This window comes from Camelus bactrianus, chromosome 15 (assembly GCF_048773025.1).
Source record: "Camelus bactrianus isolate YW-2024 breed Bactrian camel chromosome 15, ASM4877302v1, whole genome shotgun sequence".
Classification (NCBI taxonomy): domain Eukaryota; kingdom Metazoa; phylum Chordata; class Mammalia; order Artiodactyla; family Camelidae; genus Camelus; species Camelus bactrianus.
In genome coordinates, this window is record NC_133553.1 from 58,917,782 (window position 1) to 58,941,951 (window position 24,170).

At 33.2% G+C, this 24,170-nt stretch overlaps 1 protein-coding gene across 15 annotated transcripts in view; it reads right to left on the reverse strand.

The window, feature by feature from the left end:
• WDPCP (WD repeat containing planar cell polarity effector) overlaps positions 1-24,170 on the reverse strand; it is a 299,751-nt gene that overhangs the window by 60,560 nt on the left and 215,021 nt on the right. Inside the window, exons 15-16 of one of the 15 annotated variants that reach the window (XM_074341213.1) lie at positions 22,329-22,448; positions 574-16,359 (exon numbers count right to left, since the gene is read on the reverse strand). The exons of 11 other annotated variants lie outside the window; for them this stretch is intronic. In XM_074341213.1, coding sequence (XP_074197314.1) covers positions 22,411-22,448 — 38 coding nt within the window. In that variant the 3' untranslated portion in view covers positions 574-16,359; positions 22,329-22,410. Of the gene's footprint in view, positions 1-573; positions 16,360-17,943; positions 22,449-24,170 lie in introns of those variants that run through there. 3 more of the 15 variants (XM_074341214.1, XM_074341215.1, XM_045514397.2) reach the window with 3 other exon arrangements.

Sequence of the window (24,170 nt, forward strand, 5' to 3'; positions counted from 1 at the left end):
ATATCCTTTCTGTAGCTGCACAGTTTTCCATTATGTGGATATAGTATAGTGTATTCAACAAGCCTCCTTTTAATGGATATTTAGACTCTATCCATCTGTCTTTTGTTATCATAAATAGTGCTATAATAAATAGCTTTAAGCATTCATCTTTCCATGTATATATTATTTTTTTTTTTTCTGTTTTGACCAAGGTATCTTTGGGTTAGATTTCTAGAAGTGGGATTTCTGGGTCAAAGGTCAACTTTATAGTTTTATTAGATATTGCCAAATTCTCTTATACAGGCTTTATACAGTTTTGTTCTCCCAGTGGTATTGTTTGAGAATGTGTCCTTACAGCCTTGCCAAGAAAATGTGTTGTCAGATTTTTGGAATCCAATGGGTGAAAAATATCTCAGGGTAGTTGTAATTTGCTGTAAACTCTGTTCATCTTTGGCCCATTTTCCTTTAAGACTGTGGGTCTTTTCTTCTCTATTTTTAGACGCTCTTTATATATTAGAACTAGTAAAGTTTTATTCATGTAAGCTGCAAATATTTTCCTGTTAATTATATTTTAAAATTTTGCTTACTATGGGGTTTTTTTTTTTGGCCTGTATTTTAATTGTAGGTTAACACATTTATTATTCTTTTCCCTTTTTACTTCTAGACTTTGAAACATGATATGTTGATTTTCTATTACCGCCACAACCAACTACCACAAATCTAGCAGCTGATATCAACACCCATCTATTATCTCACTGTTCTGTGGGTCAGAAGTCCAGGTACAGTGTATCTTGGCTGGGCCCCTTCCTCAGGACCCTGCAAGGTTGAAATCAAGTTGTTGCTGGGCTAAGCTGTTGTCTGGTGGTTCTGTAGAGAAGATTCTTCTCCCAAACTCATTCTGGCTGTTAGCTAAATTCAGTTCCTTGAGGTTATAGCACTGAGGTCTCAACCCCTTCCTTACTGGCTGTCAGCAAGGACCATTTTTGCTCCTAGAGGTTGCCTGTATTCCTTTGCGGGCTTACCATGTGGACCCAGCAACAGAAAGCCAAGCCTCTCTTACAAGTCAAATCTTTCTGACCTTCGCTACTGCCACATCTTTCTGGCTCATCTGATAGGCTGAGCCCACCTGGATAATCTCCATGCAACTGTAATTACATTTGCAAAGTCTACTTTTGCCATTTAACATAGCATATTCATTGGATCTAGGGATTCAGATATGGATATCTTTAGGAGACCCATTTTGACTACCACTCAATTTTAGGAAAGTTTCCCTCATTCCCAGCATTCATACTAGACTTCACCCATGTTTTCTTCAAGTATTTAAATGCTTTACATTTAAATCTCTCATTCTTCTGTAATTTATTACAGTGTAAGAAGTGAATCCAATTTTATCACTAAAATTCAAAACTAATATAGTCAGTTATAGAGACCACACTTATTAGAAAGTTGAAGTTCATCTTTTCTTCACTGATTTGAGCTGCCTTTATCATATACTAAATTCCCATATGGATTGTCTACCCTGTTCTATTGGGATACCAATATAATACTTTTAATTATAGAGTCTTTATAGTATGTTTAAAAGTCTGTGGGGCCAGCTCCTTCTCATTGTTCTTTTGTAGGATTTTCCTGGCTTCTTTGTTTATTCATCTTTATAAAATAATTTTACAATTAATGTGTTAACCTTGGGAAAAAGTGTGATGGTATTTTTATATGCATAGTGCTAAATTTGTAAGTTTACTTGGGGAAAACTGATTTTGTCAAATGCTTTTACTTTGTCTATATAAGTGATCATATGTTTTTATTAGTTAGCTTCATGAATATGATGAATAAATGTATTTCCTGACACAAACCATTCTTGCAAATGGGAATAAAACACACTTGGTCATGACTTCTTTTTTTAATGTGCTTCTGAATTCTATTTCCTAACATCTCATTTAAGAGTTAGAATGATATTTGTGAGAATGTTCTGCAGTATAGTCTTTGATAGGTTAAAATCAATGGTTTACTTTCCTCATGACAAGAATTTTGAAAGTTTCCTCATTTTTAAATGATCTAGGAAAGTTTAAGAGCCATTGGAATAATCTGATATTTATAAGTTCGGTAGAATTTCCCTATTAAACTGCCTGAGCCAGGAGTTTTGCTGTAGGGAGAGAACTTTAATTCTTCCATTTTCTTCTAAGGTAACTTGCCATCTAAGACTTGATGCTAGCTTTGCAGATTGTGGTTTTCTTAGAAATTATCCATTTGAATAAGACTTCAAATATATTTGCGTAGTTACATAAAATAGTCTCTTATGGTACTTTAAATTTCCTGTCTTGATAATTATTCCATATTTGTCACTTCCTGATTTTGTGTGTTTGTATTTAATTCCTTTTCCCATTGATTAGGTCAGCTACTGATTTATGTTGATTTTTTTCAAATGACTAAATTTTAGATGTAGTAGTTCTATTGATTTTGTTTTTGAACTTCAATTTCTAGAAACTGAAAGCTAGAAATCCTAGCATTAATTTCTGCTTTTATTTTATTAAGCCTTTTCTTCTTTTTTTTTTTTTTTTGAATGGGAGGATTTGCTTTGTTGTTTTTTAGCTTTTTAAGTTATGTCTTTTTTAAATTTCATTTTTCAATATAAGTATTAAATGCTATACATTTCCCTTTGATAACTCAAAGATTATGATATATTAGATTTTCATTATTTCTTTATATTAATTATTTTTGTTTTGGGTTTTTTTGGGGGGGTAATTAGGTTTACTTATTTATTTTTTTAATGGAGGTACTGGAGATTGAACTTAGGACCTTGTGTTTGCTAAGCACATGCTCTACCACTGAGCTCTACCCTCCCCACTCATTATTTTTATTTTTAAGAAAATTTGCAATTTAACTTGATCTAAGAATTATTCAATACTGTGTTTTTAAGTTTCCAAGTTACAGGCCTTTTAATTTTTATTTTATTATTCCTCATTTTGCTGCTTTCAGAAAAGTTTTATTTTCCATATTATTTCTGTTCTTTCCAATTTACAGGCTTATTGACATTTTCTTTGTAGTCTAAGATATGGCTTTTTTCTGAATGTTTCTGTGAGCATTTACAAAAAGGTGTATCCTCCATTATCAGAGTTCAGAGTTTATTATGGATGTAAAAGATTAAATTCACTGATATGCTGTTTAGGTCTTAAGTTTTTGTCCACTTGATCTTTCTTGCATTGAGAGAGCTATATTGAAGTCTCTTTTAATAGAGCAGTTGTCTTTGTCTTTCCTTGCATCTCTTGTAATTTATTTGATGAGAGCTGCTGTGTGGTTTAGAATTTCCATAACTCTTATATTTTCATTGTGAACTGCGTCTTTTAGCAGTATGGAGTGTCCTCCTCTCTCTTTTTGGTCTGAATTCTCCCTTATGATATCAAGAGTGTGACTTCTCATTTCTTTTCTTCTTTTTTTTTTGACTTCTCATTTCTTTTAATTGCATTTGTCCTTTTATTTTTAACCTTCCTGAAAATCTCTCCCTCTTCCTTCATCCCTCCCTTCCTCCCTCCCTCCCTGAGAAAGTGAGATCATGTGTATATTTTGCATGCAGCTTTGTGCTTGACTTGGCTTTGCTAGATAATCTGAACTGTTTTTTTTAATAAATGAGATAAATTAGTTTATATTTATTGATATCTTTATGTTTGGCCTCTGATTTGTCATAGTTTCATTGTACACACACATACACAGTCTGATACCTGCCTCATTTAATGTGTACATATAAACTTCTAATATTTAGGAAGGTTTGAATTTATTCTGATAGTTACATTTATGTCTACATTATGTCTGTACCTTTATGTAATACCCCTGACACCTAAAAAAGGGAACCGTTGTCTGTTGGCTCCCTACTGTAATACTGGAATTAGCTACTAGCCCATTTTCTTGTTTATCCTTCTCCAATGTCATGTTTGAAGTAGTATCCCTTTTGCTTCCAGCCAGTATCTATAAAGCAATCAGTGTACTTATTCTACCGTTTTCATTCTCTCCACATTTTTTTTTTTGTATAATTACACTGTGTTATGCCATTCTCTCCCGTATAACGGTCATTTTTTTTAAAAAAAATTGTGGTAAAAAATGCATTTAAACTTTTTCATCTTAAATATTCTTAAGTATACAGTTCAGTAGTGTTAACTATAGTCACATTGTTCTGCAACAGGTTTCTAGACATTTTCATCTAACAAAATTGAAACTTTATGTCCATTAGACACAATCCCCTACCATCTGCCTTACCTACCACCTTTCTACATTCTGTTGGTATACTTTTGATACTTCATAGGAGCAGAATCATTTGTCCTTTGAGACTGGTTCATCACTTAGTTCTCTAGGTAGATATATTTTATAATGCTCACCTGGTCCTTATGTAGCTGTCTTCATTTATTTTGGTTGTTTGAATCTCTTTCTCTATTAGATTTCCCAGGAATGGCTCATGGGAATAATAGATTGCTTTGGTTGAATTTAAAATCTGGTTCATATTCTTTTCTTGAGTGTCTCAAATATACTAATATATTGTGTTTTGGAGTAAATAGTTGCTATCAAAAAGTAATCATCTAATGCCCAAAGGATTTTGTCTGTTTTCTTTAGAGTCCAAGAATTTCATTAGAATGTCTTGATATTGGGCAAAATGGGCTGATTTTCCCAACTATATGATAAACATTTTAATTTTTAGTATAAAGTCTTTTTTATTTCAGGAAAGTTTTTTTTTTAGAGTTTTACATTATTCTGTTGTATTTGGTTTTTCTTCAGGAACTCCTATTATACATATGTTGGATCTTCTTTGCCTATTGTTTATATCTAATAGTTTCTCGAGTTCTTTTTATCTCTTCCTTCACTTTTTTTTTTTCAGATTCAGTGTTTTATTCAAGACATACTTTTTTATTGAGTATAACTGACATAATGTTATATTAGGTATATAACATAATGATTTGATATTTGCATATATTGCAGAATGATCACCATAATAAATCCAGTTAACATTTTCCAGCATACATACAGTTTTTTTCTTATGATTATAACTTTCTCAATCCAAGCTCCTACATAATTTCAAGTATGCAATACCAAACTATAGTCACCATGCTGTACATTACATCCCCATGACTTACTACTTTTATAATTGGAAATTGTATACCTTTTTTACCCCCTTCACCCATTTTGCCCACACCCACCCCCAATTCAGGCAGCCACCAATCTCTTCTCTATATCCATGAGCTTGCTGTGTTTTGTTTAGTTTTTATTTTTAGATTCCACATATAAGTGAGATCAATGCTATTTGTCTTTTTCTGACTTTTTTCATATAGCATAATTCCCTCAAGATCCATCCATCTTGTCAAAAATGGAACGGTTTCATTTATTTTTTAATGTCTGAATAATACTCCATTGTGCGTATCTGTGTGTTTGCCACATTTTCTTCATCCATTCATCAGTTGATGGACACATAGGTTACTTCTGTGGCTTGGCTAGTGTGGGAGTGAAATTTCTTCAAGATTCTGATTTCAGTTTTTTTGGATTTATACCCAGAAGTGGGATTGCTGTATCATATAGGTGTTCTATTTTAATTTTTTGAGGAACCTCTATATTGTTTTCTATAGTGGCTGCACCAATTTACATTCCCACCAACAGTATGCAGAGTCCTTAAAAAACTAAAAGTAGAGTCACCATATGATCCAGCAATCCCACTCCGAGGCATATATCCAGAGAAGACTCTAATTTGAGAAGATACATACACCCCAATGTTCATAGCTGCACTATTTACAATAGCCAAGACATGGAAGCAACCTAGATGTCCACTGACAAATGATTGGATAAAGATGTTACACACACACACACACACACACACACACACACACACACAATGGAATTCTACTCAGCCATAAAAAAGAATGAAATAACGCCATTTGCAGCAACATGGACGGACCTAGAGAGTATCATACTAAGTGAAGTAAGTCAGACAGAGAAAGCAAATATCATATATCACTTATATGTGGAATCTAAAAAAATTGATACAAATGAACTTATTTACAAAACAGAAAGAGACTCAACAGACATAGAAAACAAACTTATGGTTACCAAAGAGGAAAGGGAAGGGAAGGATAACTTAAGAGTTTACAGCAGATACAGACTATTAAATGTAAAACAGATAAACAAGGTCCTACTGTATAGCACAGGGAACTATATTCAGTATCTTGTAATAAGCTATAGTGAAAAAGACTATGAGGAAGAATATGTGTAATTGAATTACTATGCTGCACATCAGAAACTAACACAACATTGCAAGTCAACTAAACTTCAGTGAAAGAACCAATTACACTCCTACCAACAGTCCACAAGGGTTTCCTTTTCTCCACATCCTCATCAACACTTATTTCTTGTCTTTTTGATAATAACCATTCTCACATTTCTGAAATGATTTTTTCCTTTTTATTTCCAGTCATTTTCTTAGTTCTTTCATCTCTGAAACATCTTACTTCTATAATCAGTTTTGAATTTCTTATACTGATTTATGGCCTTTTATAACTTACATCATTGTATTAATTTATTTAAAACTTATTTAATTAGATTAGGGTCAGTTTTCATCTGTTCGTGTGCATGTCTTTCTGCAGTGCTTTCACTGTTCATAGGGAAATTATTCTGTTCCTTATTCTGTTTTTAAAAAGTAACTTTGTATGACATTTGACTGCAGTGTTTTACTACTATTCATTTTTATGAGAATTGGTCTTTCTATACTTTGATGAGGCAGGGTGGGCCAAGATAACTTTTTTATCTTCATAGATCTGGAGCACCTGAGTCTGTTGTGTTCAAGTAGTCAAAAATATGGTCTCCTGTTGTCTTAGTCCATTAGGGTTGCTGTAACAGAATACCACAGATGAGGTGGCTTATAAACAACAAAGAATTTATTTCTTATAGTTCTGGAGGCTGGAAGTCCAAGATCCAGGTGCCAGCATGGTCGTGTTCTGGTGAAGGCCCTCTTCTGGGCTGCAGACTAACAATTTCTGTCTCCTCACATGGCACAGACATGGGGGAGGGATCTCTCTGCACTCTTTTACAAGGGCACTAATCCCATTCATCACTCCACCCAATACCCTAATCACCTTCCAAAAGCCCCACTTCTAATACTATCATGTTAGGGGTTAGGATTTCAATGTATGAATTTTGAGGAGACACAATCAGACCATAGTACCTATACTCTTTAATTTCAACCTCTTTTTTCCTATGGCCCTATTGTGTCATTTATGTTCAATTTGGTCTCGTCTCTCAACTGTTTCTCCTTATTTTGGGGATTTATCTAGAAAGAGTATTTTGATTTGTTAGTTTTAAGCATTTAGAGGACCCAGAATCTGGTCCATTCCAGTAACTCTATAACTTCTCACAGTTCTCTTGTATTCACAAATTAGAGCCTTCTGTATTCCCTCCAGTTTCTGCTGTCCTAAGAGTGTCCATGGAAGATTTTCCAGGTAGTACCTGAGTTCTCCATCTCTCAGGACCGTGAGTCCCTTATCTTCCCTCTGCTTCTCCCATGAAGTAGTTATTGTTGTTATTATTATCATCATCATTATTTGCGTATGTATGTGTGTCCCTGCTTTCAAAGTCTGTGTTCATGTTGAAAATCAAGATCAGGTAAGCTTTTGCTCTTCTGCTCCATGGGAGCTTTCTGTCCTCCCTGAGCTTGACTTGGGATATCTACATTGTTTCACAGGTGTACAGTAACAGTTCAACTTCCTACCTGGCACTCCCCTTAGAGTTATGCCTGGCTGGTGTGACTGAGTGCTTGCAGCCAGAAGCAAGAGTCCCTTGGGAGTCACCCCCTTCAATCCCCTTACTGGGTCAGTGAAAAAACAGTAAAAGTAGTAGTATCACAGGTGGACAAAAGGCTGCTCCAGTCCACCCCTTTGCAAGGGTGTGGGTGGAGGTTACCTCCCACTTATACATCTCTTAAGTCTCTTCACTGTGTCAGACTGGAGTCAAGCTCAGCAAGGTCTCATTTCCCCACTGACTCTGCGAAGCCTGTCCCGTGGCTGTAGTTTCACTGGACAGAAGGTAGGGACAGTGGGAATCTTGTTCACCCATTCATGTATGTCCCTAATCAGATGACAAGGCATTTGGGTACCATAAGAGAATGCTAGTTACTCCCACCATTTACCTGTGCTTCACTGACTTGACTTTGACATTCAGAGCACTAGGCAGAAATTACATTGCATCAACATTCACCGTGGACCTTCATGAATCCATTAAAGTTTTAGTACATTTTGTAGCTGTTGGTGATTTTTTCCAACCCATTTACATTTTGGGGTTCTTAAGAACATGTTAACACTAGATTTTGTTGTAGATGTTGTCCATGGATTTTGGGGTTTATTGTCCTCTTTGCTCTTTCTGTTCTTACGAGGGGTTTCAAGGAGATTCAGACACTACACTGATGCCATCTTTTCAGAATTCTCTGGTAGCACTGATTTTCATAAAAACAGGGAATAACTGAAATACCCAGCAGTAGGGTATTGTTTAAACAAATTATAGTATATCCATACAACTGAATTGAATAATGTAGCTGTTAAAAAGAGAGGAAGGGATCAATTTACATACTGACAAACAGCTTTCCAAAATATTTCATTAAATTTTTTTAAACAGCAGATGGTAAAACAGGAAGTAATAAGTGACCATCATATTTTGTTAAAGATATGTCAAAGTTAAGGGAAAAGCTAGAAAAATATGTAATATGTTAAGATTCCTTTTATGATAGCTGGGATTAAACAGAGCTTTTATTTTCCAAATTTTTATGTAACACATGTATAATTAACTTTTGTCATCAGAAAGAAATATGTATTTTAAAAACATAATGGTCATACTATAAAAATTATGTAACTTGTACAATATACAGGTTAATACACATATAATTGTAAATAATATACATACACATATAACTGGTAACATTACTTGCTTCTAAAAACTAAACTGGGTGATTACAGAGCAGGCTTGAGGTTAGAATTTTGCACTATAAACTACACCTTTTAAATTCTGAATGATGTGTATATTCATTATTCAAAGAAATAAAATTAAAAAAAATATGAATATACATACTTAATGTGCATCTAAAATAGGTAATTTAGGAAGTGGCCAAGCTTAATTGCTTCTTTTGTGAAAATTTATTAGCATAGGAAATTTTAAAACAATAAATGGAACCAATTATACTGAAAACTGATGTTTTCTACTGGAAGCTACTACAACAATAATAGGGTTTAAAGACAGTGAATTAGAATATTTTAAATGGCAGTATTTCCACTTAATTGTTTTATTTCCACTTAATTGTTTATTCTAGCAAGTCATGGATAGGCTTTAAAAAATGCTTTTCTTTTGAAGCATAGAAATAAATCCACAAAATGAAGAACCAACATAATCTGTTAGAACAAGGGTCACCAAACTGTGAACAGGCCAAATCCAGCCCTCTGCCTGTTTTTCTGCAATGTGTAAGCTAAGAATGATTTTTACATTTTCAGTGGTTGGAAGAAAGTCAATAGAAAAATACTTTGTGACATGTGAACATTATATGAAACTTACATTTCAATGTCCATGAATAAAGTTTTATTGAAACTCAGCCTTGATCTTTTATTTACATATTGTCTATGGCTGCTTTTGCACAATGACAGTACGAGCTGAATAGTTGTGACAGAAACTGTATGTCCCACAGATTCTAAAATATTTACCATCTGGCCCTTTACAGAAAATAATCTACTGACCTTTGCTTTAGAATACTTCATTAGTGCATGCTTCGGCAGCACATATACTAAAAAAGAATACTTCATTAATGTAGAAAAGCTGACTCCATTAGAATCATAGGTTTTAAATCACTCCTCTGCAATTTTACTTTGGTTCTAACAGAATGATCATCAAAACAATTACTTTGGTCCTCAATTAGTCATTTTTCATTTTCACTCATGACTTAGGTAAATTCTTGAGACCAAGAGATAAAGTACTTGAAATAGCTTTCTTTCTCTTGAACAAAAATCTTACCTCACATCTGTCATCCTGGAGTAAAAGAGATGACTAACATATCATTTTGTGTTGGGCCACATAATTAATGGACCAGTGCACACACTGATGGGTTGAGATGAAAAGTGACTGAAATTTGAACTGTTAGCTTTCCCTTTCTTGTTACTTCAAAACTAGTTTGGGCTTTAAACATAATCTTACAGGTGTTTATCTTTTCTTACTTGTCAGATAAACAGGCTTCCTGAGACATAGTTCTGTAGTTTGGTCTACCTAAAAAAGAAAAACCCAAGAATCCTACAGTTGAATCCAGAGATAAAGACTTAACTACATAATGTCTCTTAAGTTTGCCTCAATTCATTATATATCTTTCATGTCCATCCAGATATGAAAATTAGAAGTGTCACTATTGAATACTAAGTTACTTGGTAATTCATGGTACAGGTATTAAAACCTTAAATACTTCTAAAAACTAGACATTTGAATTATTATCTTATTGATATTTAGACCACAAAAGTTGTTTTGTTGCAAATTTGGTCATAGAAGGAGCAGATCATGATGGATTTTCATTGACTAGACTGTACTTTTCTGTACAATTTGCATTATTTTGATGAGTTTATATTACTTTTATTATTAAGACTAGTTAAGATTAAATTATCTAATATTCAGGAAGGAATATTTAGAATAAGATTAGTAAGAAGTCAATAAAATGTAATATTTGTGTTTATCCCTTATGTCAGTTCAAAATTATGCAGCTCTTAGAAAAGTATGATGTGAGTATATATTTGTTTCTACATTTACTTAAATATTTTATTGTAAAACTAGAAATTTCTCATAAAATACAACATGCTATAAAACACAGATTTCCCTAAAGGTCTCCAGTGAAGCTTTTGGTGTTAATCGCAATTTTAATTCAGTATATATTATTAACAGTATATATTAAAATACTGGTTAAAAACCTGCCAACAATTAATAAAATTATTTTCTTAATCCTCGATCTGAAATAGCTGCTGAATTATACTGATGTCTGAATTATCTGTGATGTTTCAACATACAAATTACATATATGCATAGTGTCATAAATCTTTGTATTGCTCTTGACTATTTGGTCTTTTTAGTGTTTTCCTGATAGATGCTTTTATGAGCCCAAACATAGCAGCATTTTCTGAATTTACCTTTAGGCATTAAGACAAAAGAAGTAGGGGTATTATAACCTGACTTGTTTAAAGTATCACTATGTTACTTTGAATGACATCCTACAATTTACAAGTAGGGTGTGGCTAATAAAGTCATTGAAGTAGACATAAGCATAGGTTTTCCCTTATACACAGTCCTGGCCTGTCAGTCACATCTCCCAAATGCTTTGTTGCACAGGCATGCCAAAAACTAAAACCACATTTTTTATCATTCTTCTACCTAAAGGCTTTTAAAAGGCCATGCAATTACATCAGTGTTTGAAACCCAAGATTAATATTTAAGTCGTCAAGCAAAGACTTCTATTCCATCTAAAAGAGCAAAATTTCCTTGCAATTGATATAATGTATTAAAAGAATTGTAAAAATTATATTTAAACTTGTTAAAATTTTGTCTTTAAAGTACTTGTTCTGCCTTGCTTCCAAATTTTCTATGTAGTAACTTTTACACATCTAGAAATGCTAATATAAATGACCTAAATATATATGCACATTATCTTCAGTGGTTTATTGAATATTCACATTAAGGAACAGAAAAAAAAACAAACAGGAAAAAAGGATGTATGTTGGGAGGAGGCTATAGCTCAAGTGGTCGAGTGCTTGCTTAGCATGTATGAGGTCCTGGGTTCAATCCTCAGTACCACCTCTAAACATAAATAACCAAGTAAGATAAATAAAACAAATTACCCCCCCCCCAATCTATGGCTATGCTGACTACATCTTCTTCCCGTGCTGCCCCAAACATGAATCCTTGGTAATTTTTCTTTTTTCTTTATGTATTATCTGTCTGTATTCTATTGTTTATGTGGTAATCTGGTACATAGTTTTAACTCAGAGGCATAGATCTGGGTGGTAGAAGCAGAGTTTAAACCAATAAAAGTTCTCCATTTGTTTTAGAACTTCATAGTTTTAGAAAATTGGTTCCTGTTATTGCTGAGTTTTGAGATTTCTTTCTGTATTCCAGATAAAAGGACCTTGTCAGATATGTGGTTTGCAGGTATTTTCTCCCAATCTATAGCTTGTCTTTTCATTGTCTTGAGATGGTCTTTCACAGAGCGAAAGCCTTTTTTTTAGTAACTCCAATTTATCAATATTTTCTTTTATCAATTATGATTTCAGAGTCATAGCTCAGAATTCTTCTGGTGTGAAGTCGAGAACAAGGCACATTTTTTTTTTGCCTATGGTTATCGAGTTGTTCCATCACATTTGTTGAAAAGCTATCCTTCCTCCAATGAATTGCTCTTGTACTTTTGTAAAGTCATTTGGGCTTATTTGTGTGGGTCTATGTCTGGGTTTTTTTTTTTTTTTTATCCTGTTTCATTGATCTCTGTGTCTATCCCTTCACCAGTAAAATAGTTGAAAAAAATTTTTTTTTGGCTAAGGATATGGTCTATCTTGGCGTATATTTCATGAGCAATTGAAAAGAATATATGTTCTGATGTTGTTGGCTAAGTTACAGTGCTGTTGAGCTATTTTATCTCCTCGCTGCATTTCTGTCTGGTTTTACCTGTAAATTGTTCGGAGAGGGCTGTTGATGTCTCTGACAACTGTGGGCTTCTCTAATTCTTCTTTTAATTCTGTCACTCTTTAGCTTCACTTATTTGGTAGCTCTTTTGTTTAGTGCATACACATTTAGGTTCAGTATGTCCTTTTAGTGGATTGGTCTTTTATGATTATGTAATGTCTCTCTCAATCTCCCTGGTAATTTTTTTTTCCGCTCTGAAGTCTACATTATCTGACATTAATAGAGCTACTCCTGATTTCTTTTCACTAATGTTTGGATAGTATATCTTTATCTATCCTTTTACACATAGCCTACTTGTATCATACCTGAAATGAGTCTCTGGTAAACTGTATATACACTGGGTCTTTTTTTTTTTTTTTTTTTTAACAGCCTGCAAATGTCTTAAATTGATATATTTAGACCACTGACATTTAAGTATTGCTCTGCTAGGGCTTAGGTATATTATTTTATTTTTTGTTTTCTCTTTCTTCTCTTTTTTAAATGACACATAATTGACATATAACGTTGTATTAGTTTAGATGTACAACATGATTTTTTTAATTTATATATATCTGAAAATGATTACTAGAATAAGATGAGTTAACATCCATTACCATACATAGTTACAATCTTTTTCTTGTGATGAGAACTTTTAAGATTTACTCTCCTAGCAACTTCTAAATATACAATACAGTACATTTAGGTATAATCATTGTGATGTACATTATATCTCCAGGACTTACTTATTTTACAACTGGAAGTTTGTGCCTTTTGAACAGCTTCACTCATTTTGGCCAGCCCCTGCCTCTGGTAACTACCAGTCTCTTCTCTATCTGTAGGTTTTTCTTAGATTCCAAATATAGGTGAAATCATACAGTATTTATGTTTCTCCAATTTATTTCACTTAGCAGAATTGCTCTCAGGGTCCATCTATGTTGTCACAAATGGCAAGGTTTCCTTCCTTTTTATGGCTTAATAATATTCTACTATATATATTTATATACACACACATATATATACACATATACATGTATGTGTATATATATATTTATATACACACACATATATATACACATATACATGTATGTGTGTGTGTGTGTGTATCTATCCATCCATCCACACACCACATTTTCTTATCCATTCATCCACTGATAGATACTTAGGCTGCTTCCGTGTCTTGGCTACTGTATATAATGCCACAAAGAACACAGGGGTGCAGATAGATTTTTCAGTTAATATCTTCATTTCCTTCAGATAAATGACCCAGAAGTGGAATTACTTGATCAAATGGTAGTTCCATTTTAAAGTTTTTGAGGACTCTCCGTATCATTTTCTGTAGTGACTGGGCCAACTTACACACACCAAAGGTGCATAAGGGATCCCTTTCACCACATCATCACCAACACTTGTTACTTCTTGTCTTTTTGAGTACAGTAATTCTCACAGGTGTGAAATGCTATCTCGTTGTTGTTTTGACTTGCATTTCTGTTACGATTAGTGATGTCGATCATCTCTTCATATACCTGTTGGCCACTGGTATGTCATCTTTGGAAAAATGTCTTTCCAGAACCCCTGCCCATTTTTTTGGGATTATTTTTCTATTAAGATGTATGGATTTCTACCAAAAAAAAAAAAAAGATGTATGGATTTCTTACGTATTTTGGATATTAACTTTTTATCAGGCATATGGTTTGAAAATATTTTCTCTCATTCTGTAGGCTGCTTTTTAAAATTTTGTTGATAGTTTCCAGTTAGTTTGATGTAGTCCCACTTATTTTTGTTTGCTTTTGGCATTAAATGTATCCTTGAGAAGAATGATGTCAAGGAGCTTACCACCTGTCTTTTCTTCTAGGAATTTTATGGTTTCAGTTCTTATATTCAAGTTTTTGATCCATTTTGAGTTAATTTTGAGTTAATTTTTTTTGTATGGTGTAAGATTGTGGTCCAGTTTAATTCTTTTGCATGTGGCTGTACAGTTGTACAGCCCTGATACCATTGATTAAAGAGAATATCCTTTTCTCGTTGACTATCCTCAGCTCCTTTGTCATGAATTAATTGGCCTTGGTTGAATGGATTTATTTCTGGGCTGTCTATTCTGTTTGATTGGTCTTTGTGTCTGTTTTAATGCCTACACCACAGTTTTCATTACTGTAGTACCCAGGAAGCTTGATGCCTTCAGCTCTGTTCTTCTTCCCCAAGATTGCTTTGGGTATTTGGGGGGGCTATGTGTTTCCATACAAATTTTAGGACTGTGTGTCCTATTTTCATGAATAATGCCATTGGAATTTTGATAGGGATTGCACTGAATCTGTAGATTGCTTTTGGTAGTATGAGTCTTAACAGTATTAATTCTTCCATCCCATGAACATGATTTATCTTTCCATTTATTGTACCTTATTCAATTCCTTTTCAATTTCATGTAGTTTTCAGTGTACAGGTCTTTCAACTATTTAAATTTACTTATAGGTATTTTATTCTTTTTTATTCAACTTTAAATAGGATTATTTTCTTAATTTCTATTTCTGATTATTCAATATTAGAGTACAGAAACACAAGAAATTTTTGAAAACTGATTTTGTATCCTGAAAGTCTATAATGAATTTGTTTCTTAGTCCTAACAGTTTTTTGGTGGAGTCCTTAGGGTTTTCTATATATAATATTGTGTCATCTGGAAATGATGACAGTTTTACTTCTTCCCTTCTGATCTTAATGACTTTCTTCTTCCTGTCTAATTGCTTTGGTTAGAACCTCTAATACTATGTTGATTCAAAGTGGCAAAAATGGGCATTCTTGTCTTGTTCATCATCCTAGAGGAAAAGCTTTCAGCTTTTCACTGTTGAGTATGATGTTAGTTGTTGGTTTGTCAAACATGGCCTTTATTTTGTTGAGATACATTTCCTCTATACCTTCTTTGTTGAGGGTTTTTATGAAAAATGGATGTTGAATTTTGTCAAATGCTTTTTCTGCATCTATTGAGATGACAATATTATCTTTATCTTTCATTTTGTTAATGTGGTGTATCACACTGATTAATTTGCAGATGTTTATCATCTTTGCATCTGTGGAGTAAATCCCACTTGATCATGGTGTATAATCCTTTCAGTGGAGTTTTGAATTCAGTTTGCTCGTATTTTGTTTTTTTGAGAGTTTTTGCTTCTATGTTTATCAGGCATATTGGCCTATAATTTTTTTGTAGTGTCCCTGTCTGGTTTTGGCATTAGGGTAATGCTGGCCTCACAGAATGAGTTTGGAAGTGTTCTTGCATGTCTTCATTTTGGAAGACTTTGAGAGGAACTGCTATTAATTCTTCTTTAACTGTTTGGTAAAATTCACCAGTGAGTTCATCTGGTCCTGGACCTTCTGTTTGTTGATAGGTTTTATATTACTGATTCAATCTTCTTATGTAATAATCTTACTCAGATTTTCTATTTTTTTTCATGATTCTGGCTAGATACATGTTTCTAGGAATTTATTCATTTCTTCTAGGTTGTCCAGTTTGTTTGCTTATTTGAGGTTTTGATTGGAATTGTATTTAACTATATTAGTTACTAACTGAATGTGTTTGAATATACTTATATCTTTGGAGCTGACTCAGTTGTGCCACAGATTGATTTTTTTTCATGTTTTTCAAATTTTCTCTCCCTCTTCCCATTTACGCTTCCACTTGTTCTAACTACTGCCATGAGCTTTTTTGTGCTGCAATCAGAAAAAAAAAAAAAAAAAAAAAAAAAACTTGTAAGCTTCTCAATCTTGTAAGAAATAAGTTCCAAATGAATGAAGTACATAAGACTACTTTAGCACATGGGCTTTGTGGTTATCTCTTTTGGCTAACTGAAATTCTTTCTTGATTTCTGTTTTCAATCATGTTTAGTTTAAGTGGCTAGATAAATGCTTGTTAGAAAAAATGAGTTATTTCTGTACCTTATGTTCATATTATTTTACTAGACTTTTGTTGCTTATTAAATAGCTGCAGAATATACCAATGACATACAGTGCAATCTAAAGATAATTATAATCTTGTATAAAATGTCACTGACCCATATACTGCAAACCAGTCACTTGTACATTTTAAAATAGATAAAATGGTTAACTTTACATTATGTAAGTTTTATCTCAACAAAATAGTCACTAACCCTATGTTTAATATAAATTACTTTAAAAATTATGTGAAAGATAAAATATAAAGAAAAATGTATGTTAAAAGAAAACTTTGCTTTCAGGTGGAATGGAAGAGTTTACAGCAACCAGTATTCCATCTTAGAACAAACAGAAATCTGGATAAAATTTTTAAAAATAATTGTTCCATTTTAATTACACATGTATTATGTCATACACAATGCATATAACATGATTGTATACATATACAACATAATACCACTATACACATTCTAGAATGAGTAAAATGGTGGTGGCAGGGGATAACTGTTGGCAAGGAAGGGGATAAACTGGAATTCTCATGTACTGATAATAAACATGAAAATTGTTTCAGTTACTCTAGTGAAATCTTTGGAGGCATCTAGTAAAGTTGAATGTATGCATAAGTGGATAGGTATATTCACAAAGGATATGTAGACTATTTCTAAGAGCCCCAAACTGGCAACAACTGAAAAGTCCATCAGTGACAAATAAATCGTGATATATATATATATAAAATGAAATATATGATAAATATACATAATAATATGGGTACATTTCATAAAAGTTATGTTAAGCGAAATGCATTCTTTTCCAAGATCAAATAAAACTGATTTGTAGTATTTAGAAGTCAGGAATGTTTATCCTTTGCAGGTATGAGAAAGTGGGATAAGGGGGCCTTTTGGGTGGGGCTAGTAAAGTTTAGTTTCGTTATATGGATGTGTTTACTGAATTGAATATTTACAGTATGTATATTCTTCTAAATGTGTGTTATACTTTACCATTTACTTTAAAAAGTACACACTCATTTTACTATGATAAAAACAAAATTTGGCCCATGAGAAGCACATCTGGTGATCTAATCATACTTTTTGTTGAGACTTCATGCTTTGGGACAGGAGTCTGTAATGACAGCTAAATAATTTGCAAAGGCTTCAGAGAAAAAGGGTAAATAGGTGATAGAAACATAAATTTATCATTGAATTGTCAACAAATAGATGTATAAACTCTAAATAGATATATGTTTTGGTAGGCATTCTAAACTGTAAAGGAACTTAAGAGATTCTTCCCCTACCCCAGTTGCGAGATATTTGCTTTTTTCTGAGTAAAAGACTTTCCTAAGCACTTAAGCTCAATTCTTTGATAATGGGGGGGGGGGGGGACGGGGCGAGGGACTATATACTCTGCAGATCTTTAAAGTACTATTTATTTAAGTCCTTTCTAAAGGTATTGTTTTTTAAGATCTCATAAAATTCCTGACCTTAGTCCTCTTTGTGATATGTCACACACCCTGTCACATCAAGTTACCTTATATTGACTAAACAGAAGAAAGGTTATAAACTTAGCATGCATACCACCTGACATAAAAATATTTGCCAGCTATTTCTTCTGCTTAAATGAATGTGTTCCAAATACCTAGACTATTAGGTTGGAAAAACTATAAAGAAAATAATGAAATAGTCATTTCTATACATTATTATAGTGCATACATTTATGAAGAACCTAATTCGAGATAAGGAAGGAGTTTTACTAGAAACACGTTTCTCACATTTTCTCTTGTCTTTTGACATTGCATATGAATGTATGTGCATAAACTTGTTTTACTTCCTTCTTAGAGGTAGTCTTACCAGGAACATAGTAACTATCTTTAGCCAGAAAAATAAAAGAACTAATTAAATTTTAACAGAGAATTCATCCTGGAAGTATTTATGGTGCTTGAAAATCTTAATGCTTTTATTTCTGATTACTAGGGCAACGTGAAATGAGAAGTTCATAAGGATTTCAGGCAGTCTGAGAAAAAGGTTTTTTTCTGACTGAAGAGAATCACTCATCACACACTTAATAGTCTTCATTAATGTAAATTATTTAGCCACATCATAAGAAAATTTACTATAACAATGCTTAGTCCTTTGTCTCATATTTTGTTACTATAAATAGATTTAAATCAAAATACCCACTGAATGAACAAGTCAGTTTCCTTTAACTCTAGAAAAATTGCTGAAGTTTGTCATTTAATAGGTAAAAGAACTGTTTAGCTCAAAGTCTAAAGTTACAGAAATTCAGTTCCCCATTAGTACTGTAACCTGCCAGCTCACTGCTCGAATTATTATGAAGATTGTATGACAGTGCTCAAAGCTACTTTCCTGCATTATGCTTTGAAAATGGTGTAAGTACTCGCTTTGGGCACTGTAAGCATAACATGGTAAAGATGACAAAGAAAACCGTCTCACTTTATTTTATGCCCACCCCACCAACAAAACAAAAAAACCCACAGAAAGCAAAACAACTCCAAAAATGAGTAACAAGCAACATTAGGCAGTGAACAATATGGGAAATTACAGTGGACTTGAAATAAAAACCATAATGGTGAAGTGGTTCTCACAGTATGAGTGAGATTTGGAGCCAAACAGGAATGGGTTTAAATTCTGCTTCTGTCACTTTTGAGTTTCTGTCCTTACTTATAAATGGGGAAACTAATACTTAATTCTTAGGGTTGTTTGGTTGTTGTAAATATGAAACATGACAGGAACCACAGAGCTTAGCACTGTCCTGGGTGACTAACATTTGCTAGTCTATTGCAATTTTTATCTTTGATGAAGATTGGTTCCTTTTTTCTCCTACCCTGATAATATTCCATTTCTAGATTCAGCACTGTAGAGAAGTTAACATATGCATTGAGGAAAAAAGGACATATGTGTAATAGTTGTTCTGTACTATACTTTCTTCATCTGTAAAATCGGTATGTTGTGAGACTGTTGTGACCATTAATGAGGTAATGCACAGAGTGTTCAACACACTCTCCAAAATATAATGTGCACTTGATAAATGGTGGCTAAAATCATCAGACTTGGATTCTGGCTCTAGTTGTTGCACTTAACACTATGTAACTATGTAAGCAAGTCACTCAGCCTTACTGAATTTCATCCAAAAAATGGGCATAACATCTGTCCTGTTTATCTTTTAGGGTTGTTGAGCTAATAAAATTATGCAGGCAAGCACTATGAATACTGCAAAGCCTGTAAAAATGGATGGTGTTATTATGGTTCTGGTGGCAGTTTAGAGGAGGTTAAGTAGTGTAAAAGTGGGACTTTAAAATATTTTTTAATATAATCAGTAAAGTTGTGCTTGACTTTTGTTAGTAACACATAGGTGATGAACATTATAGAAGCACCATTTTTCTCTGCTGAGATTAGCTGCTTGCACTCAGGATCAGAAAAGCTGAAGCAAATATTTTGACTAGTTCATCTCAGGAATAAGATTAACACTTAAATTTATGTAGCTTGTAGTACAAAGTATATGACAAGTGTATGGAAGGTTTTTGTTGAATAGAAAGGCCTTCTTTGGCCTCAGGAATGATATATTATGTTATCCAATTAATTACAATTTGTAAAGCCCTTTAAAGATGAAAAACACTATAAATGCTTAGCATTTATTGCTACTAACATCTAACAAGGTTAAGTTCGCCTTCATAAGGAACTACTGGTTGATGAGTTAATTGTTAAATAAACTGACATACCACAAATGGCAGATGCTATATCATGTGAGTGATTTCATACTATAGCAATCATTAGAATAGCTATTAAACTGTTATAACTACTGATTGATTCTTCTCCCGAGGTTATTGTTTCAGAAAACTGAGGCACTGAAAAGTGAAATAATTCATTTGAATCTACACTTCATGCTGGCACAGAATAAGGCCCAAGCTTCTGGAAAACTCCTGAAGTGCTGTTCAGTATGGTAACTAGTACTATGTGTAGCTATTGAACTCTTGAAATATGGCTAGTATGACTGAGGAACTAATTTTTAAATTTTATTTAAAAAATTTTAAATTTAAAAGCACTCAATTTAGTAATTGTAAATTTTTAAAATAATTTATAGGCCAACTTGGGTACCTGAAATTATGAAATTAAATATTAAGTATTTCCAATGAAAGTTTAACATCCAATTTGTGATGTACTTTTAACTCACAGTAGAAAAATTAAGGTTATATATGTGGTTTGGTTTGTATTTCTGTTGGACAACATTGCTATATAGGTTCAAAGGCAAGCAATAAATCATGTATGATATGGACCCTACTTCCTCATTTATCCTTCTGGAGAAGAAAAGGATATATGAATGTTAAAAATTCAGTTCTGGGAGTTGTAGAATCAGGAACAGTTTACAGGTCTTTCTTTGATATATGGAGACTTGGCCTTCAGGAACCATAACCTCAGATCACCTCAGTGATGTTTTGTTAAATGATTAACAACCAGCTCTTCAAAAACCAGACCATAACAAAAGCCCCACACCCACCATCAACCAGTTTCCTGATTCCTGTGGTGTGAAAGACTGTGGCCAGTTTTGAGGCACCAACGTGATGTCCCTAAACTTGGAGTTGGGAAGGGATACTCTCATTTGACACTTGAAAGGCCAAAAAGCCAGCCCTGGTGCATCACTGGAGTTCCTAACATCTACATTTCTTGAACTTGTATGTGTCTGCAGTGGGGGGCTGAAGTAGATCACCTTTAAACTAAATTCTACCCCACAGCAAACTGTAGGATGATCAGATCTGGGAATGTAAATAATTTTATTTTCTTTAAGCTCTTGGAATATAAGTCACTATAAAAACCCTGATTCTCCTTGAGAAATAGATTTATGGTTATATAAAGCCATTTTATAAACTATAAGAATGGTTAAAACACATAAAGATACTACTTAATTTTGATAAAGTAGGTGCGTGATTTTTCACTCAAACTTTATGGACCAACTATATAACTTTTTTTTTTTTTTTTTTTTTTTTTGAGTAGCGATTTCTTGGGGACATGGTAAGAGTATCCGAAGATCACCGCCAGAATGGATATGAATTCTGACATGTTATATAGAGAATTTTATACAGGTAAAATACCTGCAAAAGGTCCAAAATTTTGTCAGCTAATATATGTGAAACCATTCTGTTTATTTAGAAATTCTTTAGTTTCTGTATTAGCGCCTCTGCTTGGACACCTTGATGTTACACCTCTTGCTAAATAAATTTCAGTATAAAGTAAGTCATCTTTTAAAGGTACTATTTAAGAGAACTTAATTCAAAAGTATTTTTGAATAAAGCAAGCCCCCTTTTAAGAGAATATTCAGATTTATTTTCAGTATGGGTTTCTACTATTAGGTGGATATGCACAAATGATTTTTTTTCAGAGTTGTATGTTAATTTGGGTTCTGTCTAATCATATGCACAGAATTTTAGTGCTGAAAAGACTGATCCTCTTCTAGTTCTAGGTCCTTATTTTATAGATGAGCCAACTGAGAATCCCCCTAAAGTGACTTAAGATGGCAGATGGTTAGTCTTGACTGGTTTAGCCAAAATAAGTCAGCTTTCCCGACTACCACCTTAGTATTGTTAAAGTTTGTAGCATAGTACTGTATGAATCTTTGTCTATCCAAATTTTGGGATTATTGATATAAGATATACTGCTATACTCCATACTAGCCAAGTTAGCACATGTTCTGTTTATTCTTAACTTCACAGCTTCATTGCTCCTCTTAATATGACATACCAATTGTTAAGCAAAATTCTTCATTATTTACTTGTAGAAAGTTTATTCTCTCCTGGACCAGCACAGTTTACTAGTCTACAAGTTAAGTCAGAGAAGATGGTTTGACACATTGACTCCTTTCTGAAAAAGAGAAAAAGTAGGGTTAAAGCCCAGACAGTTTAATGTTTGCACCTTTCTCCACAGGAAAAGACTAATGTTATCTTTTGCTAAGTAACTGTCAATTTATGACCAGGTGAGTTCTGAAAAGATGATACCTTGTACTTTCAGTAATGTAGTACTTCACAATTTAAAAATATGCTAAATATTTAAATAGAAAGGTTTGAAAATAAACAATTTAAAGAAAACATATCTATAGGTAATTTATAATTAATACTATATGTTATATTCTGTGATTGATAACATTATGTCACCACAAAGAAAATAACAAAGGTTGGGTAATTCTGCATTCTTAGAAACTTTACTGAAAACTATAAATCTCTTTACAGTCTTGTATAGATCACTGCAGCTAAGCAGAGCAGTTAGTCTTTGATGTGCTTATAATTATGAAGGGTTTTAGGATTATGTCTTTAGGCAAAGATGCCTAGAGGTAGGAAGGTATAGATGAAAACTGACATAACTCAGTAAAGAGAGGAGATACATTCATGCCAGCCTACTTTTGGCTCTACTTCACCTAAGTCAAACAAATAATATAATGTAGCCTCTAAAGCACAATGTAGGTAAACAGTTAACCACAATTTTAAATTGTTAGTTTGTAGAATTAACAACTTCTTTTTAGCTTAATTGTAGAAGAATTTTATATTAATAAATACAAGAACAAGTCTTTACTTTCATGCATGTATCATCTACTAGGTATAATTTTATCCACTATTATAATGGTACAATGATTTTGTAGTGAAAAAAGGCTTTTAGGGAAAGGATAACTCATTAAAAATCAGGCTTTTGAATTATTGTAAATGACATGGGAATGTAGTCAAAACATACCACCAAGTAACAAAAAGGAAGATAAATAAGTGATTTTAGTTTTCTTAAATATATGCATAATAAAAAGAAGAAATAAATTGACTCATATTATCAGTTATCTCTGGGTGATAATATGAGTAATCTTTACACTGTATTGTATTCTCTGAAGTTCTTCATTATGCAGAATAATCTTTGATACAGAATTTTCAAGTAGTAAGAAGAGATAGCTACTTACAAAGCTACATCATCTTTATAGCATAGTATCTGAAATGTCATATATGGTAAGTATGCTGGGAAATACAACATCTGGAAGAATTTCTTAATATGTAGATATTCAGATAGCCACATTATGTGCAGCAGGGAACTATTTTTGAGTAGGGTTTTAAAATTACTTTCATTTCTGTGCATATGAAGATTATATAGAGGAAGCTGTTCTCCATTTTGTTTATTTTCTTCTTTAAGATACTATCCTTCAAATCTCATTGTAACAGATGAAATGGTAGCTGTCCCCCCAAATGGCTACTGCTTTTAGTTATAAGTGTTTTGCTGGGTGTATGGTCACCCCAAATATAGTTTCCAGACTTTCTTACAGTTAGGTGAAACTTTTATGACCAGGTTCTGTCCAATGCGATATGAACAGAAGTAATGTGTAACAACTCCTGGCTTATACTCTGAAGAAGAAAAGAGTATGCCCTCTTTGTTTTTCCTCCTTACAGGCGGGGATGCAAATCTTCAAAGATGTAAAGGTTATAACCTAGAGATAACAAAGCAACATGGTAGCGGAGCCTAGTGATCTGATACCAGCATGCCTTACCAGTCCTTCCCACCTCCCCAGATTTTTATGTGAGACAGAAATAATTTTATTTCTTAAATCACTGTGAT